General features: G+C 36.5%; 1 protein-coding gene across 6 annotated transcripts; it reads right to left on the bottom strand.

The window, feature by feature from the left end:
* Positions 1–8714, bottom strand: CTXN2 (cortexin 2). 6 transcript variants are annotated; one of them, XM_025884640.2, is made up of 3 exons: positions 8506–8714; positions 6829–6863; positions 1–660 (listed from the first exon to the last, which is right to left on the bottom strand). In XM_025884640.2, the coding sequence occupies exon 3, from the start codon at positions 601–603 to the stop codon at positions 358–360; it is 246 nt and encodes an 81-aa protein (XP_025740425.1). In that variant the 5' UTR covers positions 604–660; positions 6829–6863; positions 8506–8714; the 3' UTR covers positions 1–357. The 6 variants fall into 6 exon arrangements, with proteins under 6 accessions (XP_025740425.1, XP_073733057.1, XP_073733056.1 ...); XM_073876956.1 differs by lacking the exon at positions 8506–8714 and adding an exon at positions 8484–8499; XM_073876955.1 differs by lacking the exon at positions 8506–8714 and adding an exon at positions 8403–8483.
* Positions 8715–15777: the final 7063 nt, after the last annotated feature.

Here is a 15777-nt window from a genome sequence, read left to right as displayed (position 1 = left end):
CTTTCTAGGTCATAAAGCTAATTCTTGACTAAGTCAACATTAGAATTCAAATCACAAGACTTTAGACTCCTAACTGAAAAACTTCTAATGACATCTCAAATCTTCATTCATCTCAGATCTCTGGATTTCCAGATACGTTCACAGAGTTCATAGGGCACTAGAATTGAAAGGGACATTAAAAATTCTCTGATTAACCTCCTCACTGAAGTCCATACAGATTAGATGACTTGTCCAACTACACATGTTTATTGAATTTACTGAATGAAATGAGCCTTTTCCAGTATGTTCAAGGAAATTACAGTTGTATATTCCATGTGTCCCAGTGGCATAACCCTAAAAACCCTAAAGGTAGAATTCTCACGCAAGTGCATATTCAAATGTCCCTTTATCAAACTCTTCAACTTCATCTTCCCATGTAGAGGAGGGCATGCTACTATACGGGTCTAACAGGATTTTGAAGCATCTGATAATAAGAAGCCCCAAGAAGATACACAAAATCCCAACAAAAGCAAAGCCAGTTTTTTGCTCCAGAGTCAATGAAAAAGCTGATACTTCGTTGACACTCATCTTAGCTGAAGAGTTGCCACAGTAGGTACTACTCATTATTCACTGTCACATCATTATGGCTCTTCAGAATTCCTGCTGGAGTCACCTCTTGGCCTAGATACAAAATTGGACTCAGTTTAGTGTTATTCATGTATGGTATTGAGCAGGTAATTGTTTTCTAAAATCTGACAGTTTTCAAACCCTCTTGACTTAACTCACAGAAGGTGTGTGAAAACATCAGAAATGGATCAGGATCAAATTGGCATTGGAGATGCTACTTCTGTTGTAGTAATTACAGAATTGCCTTTGTGGATACCTGAAACTATCTATATATACTAAATATAAAATCAGGTATGAAAGTGAACATTCAAATAATTAATCCTAGAAGCTTTTGATTCATTGTGAGATGATTAAGTCACTGCTTCCTTGACCTGAATTTTTACTTCATTTTTGCGTGTGTAGATAACACCATAAATAATCATAGGGTGTGAGCTGGTCAAGCTCTCTAAGGTCCATGTTTTAAGGTCTATCTCCAGTGCCATTTTGTCTGATACAGATTCCAATCCTTTTAAATAGTTGTAATGTCTTCTTTCTTTTTCATTCTCTTAGCTTTTAGACTTATGTACTTGTGTTTTCTTTCCCACTACTACTCCATATGCTAAATTTTAATTTCTTAAAGAGATAAATTGTGTTTTTAAGATTATTTTAATAAGACCTGTACCCAACATAGCATCCTGCAAATAGTAAGCAGCAGTAGCTATGGATCATTAACCATCTCCCCACCATCCGCATTAGCTTTCAGCACCCTAAATAAACATAAAACCCAAGTTAAACAGCATATTTTCTATAAACATTCAGCTTCAAGATGAGCTCCCCAGTTCTCTTCCCGAGCAGATTCCCAGTCCTAAGCTCCTTCTGTACTGAGATTCTAAAACTACAGCAGAAGTGTTCAGAAAATATGTGTTGGATTGAAGCAAAATAGATTTTCCCATTTGATGTCTTAATGTTAATTAAATTAATTAATAAAAATTAAGATTAGTTAATTAAATCAAGTAGTTACTAACCCATAGCCACCCTTCTTGAGGGGACTTTTACCAAATAGCTTGTCATCCAAAAACAGAGAATAATAGATTTTTTGTGTTTGCATTTTTATTATTGCTTTTTCTAACAATCCTTGAGAATTACTTATTAAAATGGCTGACCCTTCAGATTTTTTTTTTTGATTCAATTTTCAGAAAACAACTGATGTAGAAGAGGTACGGGTTGTAAGGAGTAAAAGGAAGTAATTAATAAGAACAAACTTGTAGCTTTCAAAGTTATTCACCAATGAATAAGCCAGTTAATATTAACCAATATCTGGGACACCTGGGTGGCTCAGTCGGTTAAGCGTCTGCCTTCGGCTCAGGTCATGATCCCAGAGTCCTGCAACTGAGTCCCACATCGGGCTCCTGGCTCAGCAAGGAGCCTGCTTCTCCCTCTCCCTCTGCCTCTCTCCCTGCTCATGCTCTCTCTCTCTCTCTCTGTATCTCTGTGTCTCAGATGAATAAATAAAATCTTTAAAAAAAATATTAACCAATATCTTATTTTGTAATAGTTTGGATTACAAAACAGCTTTATCTTCAAACCTTAAGTGTCAGGAATATTTAATACATTCTGTGGTATGCTGTTATTTGACTTGTTTTTTAATAAAAGGAAAAATATTGTTTCCAACTTCTCTGTTAAACTTCTTTCCATCAAATCATTTTTTCTGTCCTAATATGTATATAGTGATTATACTCTAATTTTTTTTTAATTTAGTATCACTTAGGTGGCTCAGGGTGATTTTTCTGATTAATCTCTTGTACTATTTATCCTGTGGAAGACATGAGACTGGACTGAGTATCTAATGACCTTGGGACTTAACAAGGACTTTTTTCCTGATGAAATCTCTACTTTTATTGCTTTTTTCAGCTAAAGGTCTTTTGTTGAGATCCATTTATTCTCTGGTTCATTTGCTTAACAAGTGGAGAAGCTGCAAAGCAGGATGTTTCTACATGGAGATGTTGAACCAAACCTTTGTTGTGTAACTGACTGATTCAGCCAAATAGCTAGTTTGAAGTATTTTTTCACTAGAGTCATGACTTTGCTAGGTTATATCACTTGAATATTTCAGAGGACATGTGGGTACGAGGAGGCAATCAACCTGGTTTATTGGTGGACACTGTGGTGTGGGGTGTCTAGGCTCCTTTCAATGGAGGACTTGTTACCCAGCCACTGGGAGTGCTGCCGCCAGATAGTCTTCAGCTGTAGCCCCTTTCGTGGGGAGCTGCCTGCCTCATGCAAGGTCACTTCTGTTCCTAGGGCAGACCATTTTTAATGACTGATTGATGCAAGAGTAAAAGGCCTGGTCATCTTGACTCAAAGGAGCACAACTCTGAAAGACCATTCCAGATCTAGAGTTGTACATGGGGTAAACCAAGACAGTCACTGCTTCCACATTACAGCTCAACTTTTGCCCACTCCTGCCTACTTCCCCACTCTTCCACAAGTGTTGAGCCCAAGGGTACTACCTAATAAACATTCTTGCACTAAACTCTGCCTCAGAGTCTGGTTTCGGAGGAACCAAACTTGCAACAATTGGTAGCACAAAAGTTAAAACATCTGGGCAGTTTTAAGAATCTGTACATTTTTCAGCTAGTTCATTTTGCCATTATGTAGAAACAACCTAAACTGTGTATAATTATGGTATTAGTTCAATTTATTTATGTGTTTTAAAAAATCATAATGCAGACAGAGACACAGGGTCATAGCTGATCATTAGAAGAGTTAAGTCAGTTAGCTCTTAATGATTAATCCACTAATCTCTGTTATTCGTATTATTATGTTTTTTTAAAGATTTTATTTATTTGACAGAGAGAGACACAGTGAGAGAGGGAACACAGGCAGGGGGAGTGGGAGAGAGAGAAGCAGGCTTCCCGCAGAGCAGGAAGCCTGATGCCGGGCTTGATTCCAGGACCCTGAGATCATGACCTGAGCCGAAGGCAGACACTTAATGACTGAGCCACCCAGATATCCCTGTTATTCTTATTAACTAACCAAGCAGACAACTAACCAAGCAGACAAAAAAAAAAAAAAAGGCATTTCCTAGCTGTAGCAACATAACGCTCAACTCATTTATCACTATTAAAATGAAAACACAGTATCTTCAAATTTGAGATAAAAAATCCCTTATTAAATTATCTAACACACCAGATAATGCCTTGTTCTGAGAGTCTCAGACAATCTGTGAATTACTTTCCTTTTAAATGGAAAAATAACTAGTTCTCAACTACTGATTATAGTTCCCAGCATATCATAGGTATCCCAAAAAATATTTGAACTGAATCAAAGTAAATTTATTGAAAAATATAATTTTTGATGAATAAAGTTCTGGTTTCTGAAAATCTGATTTTTAGGCATCCAGAAAACATGTCAAAAAACATTTAACATTTAGTTGAAATGAATAAGAAAACTTTTGTTTGATTTAAAAAAAAAATTGGCCTTGAAGATAAATATCAAAATTCAGCAGCTCAGAGTTCTGTGTTTCTTGTTCATTTTTATCAGATTGATTAATAATAGCATTTCCAGAAAGATTCACATGATTTGTACTCTAAGTGATTCTAACCTGTAAGGGAAAGGTCTTTGCACAAATAGGAAGAAAACAGCATAGGTTTCTACAAAGGCAATAGAAGGGATGGATGAGGGAATAAACTTGTATTTAACATATACCGTATCCCAAACATTGCTTCACATCTGTTATTTTATTTAACCCCCATAATAACCTTACAGGGTTAGTATTATTATCTTTAACATCTTGATGACAAAAGAGATGCAGAGGTTAACAAATTTGGAGGGAATAGAGATTTCACTCATTTAGGGATCAGGAAAGTTTTTCTTGTAAGAGATTGTATTTGAGCTGAGTCTTGAAAGACAGAAGATTTAGATATGTGAGGAAAGAAACAGCATGACAATAAATATGAGGGTAGAAAAGTGCTGAATTTGTTCAGAGGAGCAATTTGTTCAGAACAATTTGGCACAAGTAAAGGGGAGTATGGGAAACAAAACATTGGAAAGGTCGGTTGAGCCAAAATGTGAAATCTCTTGACTGTCAGGCTAAGACTTTGCAATTTATTTGCCTAAAGGCTGAGTTGCTTGGTGATGAGGATGAAATAGACAAAGATTTCAGGGAGGGAGCATCATGGGAAAGAAATGGTCCAGCTGAGAAGCAATTCGGGCGTGGACTAACAAAGTAGAAGTGTGGGAGAGGAAATGGGTTTGAAAGATATTTATAAAGATATTGGGGATTGTTTTGGCAAATGATGGAAGGTAGCAGACCATGGAGAGAGAGAGGTATCAAAGATGACTCCACTCCATTAAGCCTGGACAAGTGTAAAGATAGTGATTTCATTAACCAAAATAAAGAAAATATGAGCAAAGTGTAAATTTAGAAAGTAAATTAAGAGTTTAGTTCTGGTCTTAGTGAACTTACAGTGTCCATACCTGGCACATAGTAGACATTCAATAAGCAGTTTTAAACAAATTAACCCAGATCATGTTGTCCAGCATAAAATTGCTGGTGGGGAGAATATCTTAAGGATATTATTGACAAATAAAACTTGTGTGGAAGAATGCCTCCGGGATGAAGAGAGTTTAATACATAGAAGCATTTGTAGATCAAAACTTAAGAGAAGGAAAGAATTGCTGAGTTTTGCAGAAAAGGGAAGAGCAAGGAGGATGCTAGCTGCATTCAAATATTTCAAGTGTTACTGTAGGAGCCAGATCTACTTGCTCTGGATTGATCCAGAAAGCAATTTTGGTGTAAAACCATTAAGGTTCTATTTGCAGTCACTAAAAAGGATTGAAGATGAAAGAAGCCTAGCCATGAGCCTCAGAGAATCCCTCTCTTACAAGAAGAACACAGGATCTGCTAGTGAAGTTGTATAAGAAATGATCAGAGTCATAAGGGAATCTGTGGTAGGAAGTTCACTTGGAACAAAGGAAGCTAGAGTTTCTTCTCTTTTTTTAAAAATGTTTTATTTATTTATTCATGAGAGTCAGAGAGAGAGAGAGAGAGAGAGAGGCAGAGGAAGAGGGAGAAGCAGGCTCTGCGCCTAGCAGGGAGCCTGATGCGGGACTCGATCCCAGGACCCTGGAAGGCAGACGCTTGACCATCTGAACCACCCAGGCGCCCCAAGAAGCTAGAGTTTCTCAAGGTGTTGGTAAACAGTGTCAAATTCTGCAGTGGTGATGGAAACTAAGTGCTGAAAAACAGGGTCTCGGGTTTGGCATTCAGAATTTTTTCATCATTTTAAAAATTTCGGTTGAATGTCCATGAGGGACACTAAATTGAAGAGGGTTTTGGAGTGATGGGTAATGAATAAATGAAGCCAAATGATAAAAGAAACTTGACAAAAAAGTGTTTTTACTTGCACAAAAATTTACGTGCAAAAGTTTAGATCTAAAGACCAATTATTTCCAATAATAAAGATATGAGTCTATATTCAACTTTTAAAAGTAGAGCCAAGTAAACTCAGTTGGGGTTCAAAGAACTAGGAAATTTCCATTTGTAACCAAAACTTGGGGTGATAAAGAACAGGGGTTTTATTAATATCTCAAAAGGAAGAACTTGGATTTGTATATTCATTTTAAATTCTACCTTATGCTAAAGATGAAAACAAAATACAAGTCAAGGTAAACAACTAAAGGGGTAGTATTTAAACGTTGAAAAAAAGTCTGGCCATTGCTGCAAGCTGTGTCTACACAAGCAAATAAATAAAAAGTTAAGCAATTGCCTAACAATATGTCAGCAAATAGATGCTCTTGGTATTTTCAGGCCTAATTTTTTCAAACATTGCCTAAACTTCCCATTTTACTCGCTGTGTGAAATGAACAACTTGTCTCATTTCAACAGCAAGTCTAAAGTTATAACATCAAAAACTAATGATGTAATGTATGGCGATTAACATAACGTAATAAAATAAAATAAAGTTTTTGAGAATATATTGTTTAGTGAAATGAACTTTGTACCTTTCTACTGATATAGAGCATAATTTGGTAAAAAAAAGTATTGCTAGTAACAAAATACTGTTAAAAATAAAGGGAACTCTCTAATTACAATACTGACTTCTTCATAATTAATAAGATATCTGGAATTACTCAATGAATGTGGATAAAAGATACATTTTCACTTTCTCTAATCTGTGACAGAGATGGAAAAGCAAAACAAATCATTAGGTTCTGTAAAACAGACATTTTAATGCCTACCTCAGAAGGAAAACATCATCTTAATATCTTGTTTACTGGGAAATAGAAAAATGAGAGACATTTAGACCGTGAAGTTACAAAACCAGGATAAATAAACCCTGTTGAGAAAAAAGAAATGAATTTTCAAAAAAAAGAGTAGATGTAAAATTGTGTGGTAGAAGTTATTTTAAATATGCTATACCACAAAAAATGGATAAGAAGATCAACATTTAGGTACTTTAGAAATGAGCAATTGAGTTGAAAGTACATCATTTCCTTCATGGCAATTGTCAGGAACTGGGATTTTTTAAGTCCTGATGAGTCATAGGATTGGGCCAGTGGTATACCTGTAGACCAAAAGGCCAAAATCTCACTCAATAGCTTTGTAGTTAATAACCAATAAACAAAGTCTTTCTATGATCAGTCATACAAATCATACCATTGTGAGTATTCAAGTGAAGATAACAGTATTTTTATACTGTTATATATATCCTGTTATACTGTTATGTATTGATATATATATATCCTTTCATACACACGAATGTTGTATGTGATTTTTTCCTTCTGTGAATAAGTTTACTGATTAGAAATATAAAATTTCACTTTTCAGAAACCTATAGTTAGTTTGCATGCCACAATGAGCAATTACAGAAACCAATATTGAAAAGAATATGCCCATAAAAAAAGAACCTCCTGTATTTTATTTTAAAATCAACAGGTTTTTTTCCTCTGGTTTATTTATCTACTAATGATAGTTCAAACAGTGTATCTGAAATAACACTATTATAGCGGAATATGGTAATCTCTGTGAAAAGTATTTTGATGCTGGATATCAGATACAGTAATCTTTAATGCTAATAATAATGAATACTCATGATTTCATGAAATGAGACATGTAAGAAAACCCAGGCTTAAAAAATAAGGAATCCTCCCATACACACATATACACATCCCCCACCAAATATCAAGGTTATTAAATCCCATTCAAAGTAAACAGGGAAAAGAAGCATTATTCAGGCCACTTTTGCACAGAGCTAGTTAATCATTAGGAATGGGATGTGTTGGAATTAAAGGAAAACCTTAAATTACAAACCCAGACGTCTTCATCATGATGAAGTGCATAAATTTCAGGCCTTCCCAGAGATCCAAAACCCTGGGATCTGCCAGAATCCCCACCCCCCTCGCCTCCAACCTTTCAAATTTCAACCCTAAGAGAATCTTCATATGGCTCCCCAAGGACTCTGACATTGGATTTTTTCAAAGCACTGGATATCTGGACTGAAAATTTTCAAAATATCTCACTAGAGAAACCTGGACTGTCATTATCGTTCTGCCTTGTTTGTCTCCAGTTCTCTTTGGACATATTAAACTAAGGAAGCATAGAAACCTACAAAACATTACGGGAGAAGCATCAGAAAGCTAACTGCAAACACAAAACACATATTTTTTTTTTCTTTTTTTGGCACCAGCAGCAGCAGCAGCAGCAGCAGCGGGAAACATCAGGGCTCTTTTCTCCTTTAGAATCTGAACTGACCAGACCTGCAGGCTGCATCCCCCACCCCCTCCCTTTTCCCGCTTCCTAGCTTCAGAAATACAAGAGAATGAAGACTGGCTTCTCATCCGGATCTTCACTGGAACCCTGTCAGTTAATGCGGAGGGCAGGGGGAGAAAGTTACTTCGCAGGCAGCGATGTCTCACCTTCCATGCTTGTTGCCATGGAGATGAAATCCAGCGAGTAGACTTAAGTGTTGGCAGGTTTGTCCGTGTTCGCTGATCGGTTCAGTAACAATGTAAAAGGCGTGTCCCAGGAACCTGCGTGGAGTCACAGGACCGTGGTTAGCGCTCTCCTGGCCTACGTGGGTAAATGTCTGTATCTGTCAGTGAGAGACAGAGGACGTGGCCGCCAGCTAAGTACGTGTGCGCGCGCTAGAGTATTTGCAGGAAAATGTGCCTGGATTTATTCGATGTGGCAGAGAGTAAATATTTGCGCGCGCGCGTGTATGTGAAGGCGTCTGTTTGTGAGACAGAGAAGAGTTGGGAAATGAGAGGGGGAAGGGAATGGGCCACCGCAGCAACAGGCTCTATCTATTCTTCAGTTTTGCTAAAAAGAAAAAAAATAGGTGCTCATTTTCATTCATATCACACTGCAGGTTAGCAATCGGAGTTCATCACCCATTTTTCTTCCTAAGGCAGTGGGGGTTTAATTAATTTATTATTAAAATCCTTGTTTTCCTCTCCTCTGCATCAGTAACTGTGCCGCGGGCATTTTGTTGTGCTCCCTGACCGCAGTCTCAGCCGAGGAGTAGACGCTAAATAGGGCTTCCTTCTCATCCAATAAGAGAAAGACGAGAGTGAAAGTATATTGGTTTAATTGGGGACCGCATGCGTCATTTGGAGTTATGTTCTCCTATTCTTCACCTTTTCTTTTCTACGGAAACTCAACTGGATCCGGCCCTCACCCCTGCTCCCCCCACCCCACTTTTTAGGGATTGGCGTCTAGGCGCTGACCGTAGTGCTGAAAATTGCGTAGTAAGATCTACATATGAGCCAGAATACACCAAGACGGGAATGCTCCATAAAAGCCCATATGTGGGCGCCTGGGTGGCTCAGTTGGTTAAGCGACTGCCTTCGGCTCAGGTCATGATCCTGGAGTCCCAGGATCGAGTCCCGCATCGGGCTCCCTGCTCAGCAGGGAGTCTGCTTCTCCCTCTGCCCCTCCCCCCTCTCATGTGCCCTCTCTCTCTCTCATTCTCTCTCTCAAATAAATAAATAAAATCTTAAAAAAAAAGCCCATATGTAGTTGCAAGGCACGTTTTCTAAACAATATTCAGCACATAGACTCTAAACTTAAACGGCATCGAAAGCAAAGCAAAACAAAACAAGAGAAAACAACAACAACCACAAAACCTCTTCCCCTCATCCTTACTTAGGGGTTTTGTTGTACACTCAATTACAAGCGTCCAATTCTATTCGTGTTTGGGTACTATATCCAGAACCTTCAAACTGCAAACACCTGTAGATTCTCTAAAAACTTAATTATTGATCCTGTAAATTATTAAATTGTCAGCGACTGGGGAAAATGTAGATGCCGAATTGGGTCATTGTTAATATAAAAAATGCTGAAAGCACATGATTGTAAAGATGTGTTAGAATTCAATAATACAGTGAAGACAATGTGTATGGTCATTTAGAGTATTTACTAATTTAGGAAATTTCATTGTCTGATAAGAAATGGGCGATGTATAAATGGGAGTTCATATAAGACTATACTCAAAAATATTCTTTTTAATTAAAAACTATTAAACACCCTGGGGCACCTGGGTGGCTCAGTCGTTTAAGCACCCAACTCTTGATTTCTGCTTAGCTCATGATATCAGGGTCGTAAGATTGAGCCCCACAGTGGGCTCAGCCCTTACCCTGTAGCCTGCTTAAGATTCTCTCACTTTCCCTTCCCCCCTCAAATAAATAAATAAATTTTAAACAAAACAAAACTATTAAACACCCTATAACATAGGTGAACTGCCCACCAATGAAGAAAGTGGAAGAAATTCTTCTTCCAGTAACATGTTCCTAGCCATGGCTTTATTGACTCTTTTTTTAGGCTTGCTAAGGGCTCCATCCTATTTTGGTAGTATGTGCTAGAGCAATGCCTCCTGAAATCTAATATGCATATGAATCCCCTCAGGATCTTAAAAAAATGCAGGTTTTAATTGAGTAAGAGTGAGTTTGAGTCTCAGATTCTGCATTTCTAACAATGTCCCAGGTGATGCCAGAGGTTGCTAGTTCAGGACAACATTTCAAGCAGCAAGGTTCTAGAAATACTGTATTCTGGCAATGCAGTCACTCATAGAGTATGGGAAAGGAGGTCGTTTTCTTCCATCTATTATTCTATGTATGTTTCTAGACTGTTGCAAGAATGTTTTATTCAAATAAGTTCAGAAGTTAACCATTTTATTCGCACAATATTAATAAATTGTTTATAACTCAAACTGCTTATAAATTTGATCATTTGGTTTTGATTTTGACATTGTCTGAACACATTCTACAGTTTATATCACTCTATATTTTCATACTATAACCTGCAATCACCCATTCTCTTTGCAATCCAAAATCAAGGAAAAAAAACTAAGTTGCATGATTTTACTGCTCATGTATTGGCCCCACGCCAAGGATTTGTTGTCATGATTGGAGATTTTGACTTGTCAATTTATGACTTTAAGTATGGCTTCATACTAAATACTTATTATACTGATTTTACAAATCTGAATGTTACAGATCTAATTCTCACCCAGTTTAGAAAGTGAGATAGGGCCATTTTTTCATAGATCATTTGAGTAAATGCTGATCTGTCATGTCACTGACATAACACATGTATAGTTAGATTTTGAAGGTTCTTCTGGGTGTTTTCTTCTTCTTCTTCTTCTTTTAAATCCATGCATATATCAGTTGTTACAGTGTTTTTAGTCAATGCTTTTGAATTGATGCCAAAGGTAAGTTTTGACTATATATTAGGTTCCTTGGTGTTAGTTAGTGCATGATCTTGACCTTTTTCAAGCTATATGAAAAGTGATGATGCTCTGGAAAGTCTGCAAAGTGGCTCATTCAGGAAAACGTAATGAATTAAAAATCCATCATGTTCCACTTCCTTTGCTACTTGCTGGGATACAAAGGTAAACGATCTTTGGTCTCTGACCGTGATGAGATACATTGCAAAACAACATGGCAAGTATACTAAGTTGTATAGAAGCACAGAGATTAATAACTTATATTTTATTTTCCATTGCCAAAGAAGTGATGGAGAATAGCAAAATAGACAAAACCCAGAATACCTGCATTTCAGGTCCTTGTCAATGCCTGCTGCTCAATTTTTATTTTAAAAAATTGTTGAAAGCTATGAATGCTTTTCTAAAGCACATGTGGTTAATCCATACTTCTCGATAGTCTATGATTTATTTTCAGAGCAATCCAAATTATTGGAAAGGTAAATATGTGGGTGCATTGTTTAGACCTTCCCCAAACAGAATTGCCTTTCCTATGCTTCAACATTATACTTTCAGCTTATATGCAAATATTCTGTATAAAACAATCCACAGTTCACATGCCCTGCTCTATGTGTACTATAGGGTTGCTACTAAAGACTTGAACTTGCCCAACACATCACTTATTATTCCTTATATGAGATCTCTTTAAAAACATTTCTTTCATTGCCAGTTTCATGAATTGAAATCTCATACTCCTCTTCCTCACTTAAACAACCAGCTAAGTGGTGTGTTCTCTTATACACAATGCACATCATGTAATTGATCCCATTTGCCTTTTCTCTTAGTTACTAGGGATGTCCAGGTTAAATTAACAGCTAAAAATTAGTAACTGTGTAAAATATTAAGGCCTTTATATTTGTGTTTTTTCTCTATTGCCTTGACTACACAATTTTGTTTTCTCAGGTATTGGTATATTGGTATATTATTCTCTTTTCATTATCTGTTTTTTTTAAGATTTATTTATTTATTTATTTGAGAGAGAGAATGAGAGAGAGAACATGAGAAGGGGGAGGATCAGAGGGAGACTCCCTCTGACCCTCCCTTTTGAGCAGGGAGCCTGATGCAGGACTCGATCCTGGGACTCCAGGATCATGACCTGAGCTGAAGGCAGTTGCTTAGCCAACTGAACCAACCACCCAGGTGCTCTCATTGTCTGTTTTAATGTGTGTCCTATATAAATGTCCTCACAAAATCAGAAAAGAAGTAAAGAAATTGAAAGTAAGTAAAAATGCATTTATTTTTCTACTTTTTGGCCAAAAATGTTGACTATTGTGTGGGTATAGGTTAGTTGTTCCATAAGTTTGTTTTTAACAAGATACTAAAATATAGAGAAAACAATCACATAGTTAGCTATGAAGATTATAATTTATTATGACTACATAAATCTTAAGCTAGCAGAAGAAATTTTTAACTTATATGACTACAGATAAGCTTTATTTCAAAACATTTTGTTTCTCTGTTTCTCTTTCTATATCCTAAATAGTGTCCTTTATATGAGTAGTGCTTTTTTTATGTCAGAGAGCAGAAGTGTTGATTATCTAACTTGCTAGAAGATGTGGCAACTATAGAAATTTAAAGAACATGACAGCCCCACTCTTATGAACATACTTTAGAGTAAGAGTGTCACAAAGGGACTAAAAGCAAGAATTTCTAACAAGCTGGCTCAGGATTCTTTTCAGAGGAAAATTTTGCTTGCTGTGAATTCTTGCCACCCTGGCTCTGGCTGACTTCTTGCTCTCAAGCTTTCTATGGTGGGATCATCTCTTGAACTTATTAGGCCAACATGTTACCTTCAGCTTTTCATGGACATCTACATCTTGTCTGGCTGAAGTTTGATTATTCTTTCTAAACTAAAATGTCTTAAATGTAGCTGGGTCTTTTTATTTGAAATGTTGCTATTTACTAAAATATTGAACTCTCAAAAATGTATTAAAGACAAATATAAATTATTTTTGTTAGAAACATCAAAAAATTAATCCAATGCTTATTTGGCTTTAGATGATATGAGATAATTAGCTATATCCAAAACATCACCTGTTTATCTTTAAAAGATGCATTTTTATTCTGAGTGTCATTTTTAGTTACCCATGCCCTTTTCTCACATGAGTGGTTTTAATTTTTTTGGAGTGTTAAAATTGATTGAAAATACAATAAGAAATATATGCCCTCTACCTAAAAAAATATGCAGGAAATTCTGCTCACAACTCAGAGCATTCATGAGCCCTTGGAAATCCATTTCTATAGTCCCAAAGTAATCCAGGGAACGATCTAAAAATTTCAGCAAAAATGAATGGTCCATTGTCTTGTTCTCAGTTTTACAACTAAGTATTGACTGGCTTAAAGTCTTGTATTTTTTTTTAACCACCCTATTAGTTTTCTATTTTCTTTCCTTGGAATTCTTCCTCTAGGTCATTTTACCATCTGATCTCTAGAGAGTAGCCAATGCTGAATATGCTGATATAAGATTAGAGAGTACAGTAATAGGTTGATTAGATTTGGTTAGAAAATGTGAGATTTTTGTCAACAGTGAAGAAATTATCTAAGGTAAGTGGACTCATAAGTGAATTGAGCATGATGACACTTCCATGTAGATAATGATGTAATGTTGGTCTGTTTAATGAGTACCATTGAAAATGAGATGTTATGTTTTGCTGGTAAACTTCCCTGCAAAGAAAAAATGTGCTAAATGCTTCAGTTCAGAGTAATCTATTTGAATGAAGTTTCATTTAATTGGCTTTAATTTACAGCCCATAAACCTTAAATTGTTTCATTTAAAGTGTACTTCAAGCCCTCTACTATATTTACTGTTGAATCTATTGAGTATGATAGGATACGTTGGGCACAATCTCCACAAATGTGTGAGCAATAACCATGGTATAATATATGTAATTCGTTTATTTTATTGGGTTAAAGAAACAAAGAAACAAAAGGAGTGTATTTTGCTCCAGCATATGTTTCTGTAATATGAGTCAGTTAATACATAATTGGCAAATAAGTATGTCAATAGAACGTGGAAATCAATTGGTTTATATAAAGTTTTCCTCCATACCTTAGGGTTTGACTACCAAGTGAAAACAGCTTAACCCCAAGTCCACACTAACACAGCTGAATATAGTAAATTGTGGAGGAAACAGTCTTATACACATGCCCATTCACTCCTTTTTACTCTTGGCTCTGTTTGGCCACGTGCTCTTTTTTTTTTTTAAAGATTTTATTTATTTATTTATTTGAAAGAGCGAGAATGAGAGAGAGAGAGAGAGAGAGAGAGCGAGAGCGCACATGAGAGGGGGGAGGGTCAGAGGGAGAAGCAGACTCCCCGCTGAGCGGCAGGGAGCCCGAGGCGGGACTCGATACTGGCACTCCAGGATCATGACCTGAGCCAAAAGCAGTTGCTTAACCAACTGAGCCACCCAGGCGCCCCATGTGCTCTGTCTTGAAAAGGCATACTTATTTGTTCTTCCTGATCTTTGTGCATTTGTCCCTATTTTCATAATTCAAACTTCCTTTACACTTTTTCTATCATTCTTTTCTAACTAAAAATTTTCTTGTGAGGTTCTAGATATAATGCAATGTATATTTTTAACTTGTATTTTTAACTGCGCTAGATTTTCATTTTTTATAAATGTTTTTGTGGTGTTCTTGTTGTGAAGATGAATGGGTTTTACATTTTTTCCCCAACATGACTTTTTTCTCCTAAATATTTTCAGTTATTTTTTTTAATTGAGTAGGCTTTACTTTTTATTTTTTGGGGGGACAGAGAGAGAGAGAGAATCTTAAGCAGGCTCCACACCCAGTATAGGGCTCCATCTCATGACCCTGAGATCATGATCTGAGCCAAAATCAAGAGTCTGATGCTTAACCGACTGAGCCCCCCAGACACCCCAAGTGCACTTTATTTTTTAGAGCAGTTTTAGTATTACAGAAAAATGGATCAGGATGTACAGAAAGGTCCCATATACCTCCTCTCCCCTTGCCCCACAGTTTCATCTATTATTAACATATTGCATTAGTATGGTGCATTTGTTACAACTGGTAAACCAATATCGATACATTATTATTAACTAAAGTCCATAGTTTAGAGTTCATCTTTGTGTTGTTCAGTTCTATGGGTTTTGACAAATGCTTAATGTCATCCATCCACCATTATAGTATTATAATAGTTTTACTTCTTTAAATATCTGGTGCTCCACTTACTTATTCCCTCCCCTCCCTTTCCACCCACCTGCAACATGAACCTCTAGAAACCATTGATCTTTTTACTGTTTCTATAGCTTTGTCTTTTCTAGAATTGTATGTATGGAGTCATATAGACTCTGTTACTTTTTCAGACTAGCTTTTTTCACTTAACAATATGCATTTAAGGTTACCTGTGACTTTTCATGACTTGATAGCTCATTTCTTTCTTTCTTTCTTTCTTTCTTTCTTTCTT

Source organism: Callorhinus ursinus, unplaced genomic scaffold, assembly GCF_003265705.2.
Source record: "Callorhinus ursinus isolate GAN/ISIS: 27379988/994484 unplaced genomic scaffold, GSC_fseal_2.0 scaffold25, whole genome shotgun sequence".
Taxonomy (NCBI): Eukaryota; Metazoa; Chordata; class Mammalia; order Carnivora; family Otariidae; genus Callorhinus; species Callorhinus ursinus.
The sequence above is the reverse complement of the archived record's forward strand: the minus strand, read 5'-3'. Positions and strand labels throughout refer to the sequence as shown.

Coding starts and splice junctions, on each gene's coding strand:
- CTXN2 (XM_025884640.2), bottom strand. CDS start 603: ATGAGTAGTACCTACTGTGGCAACTCTTCAGCTAAGATGAGTGTCAAC.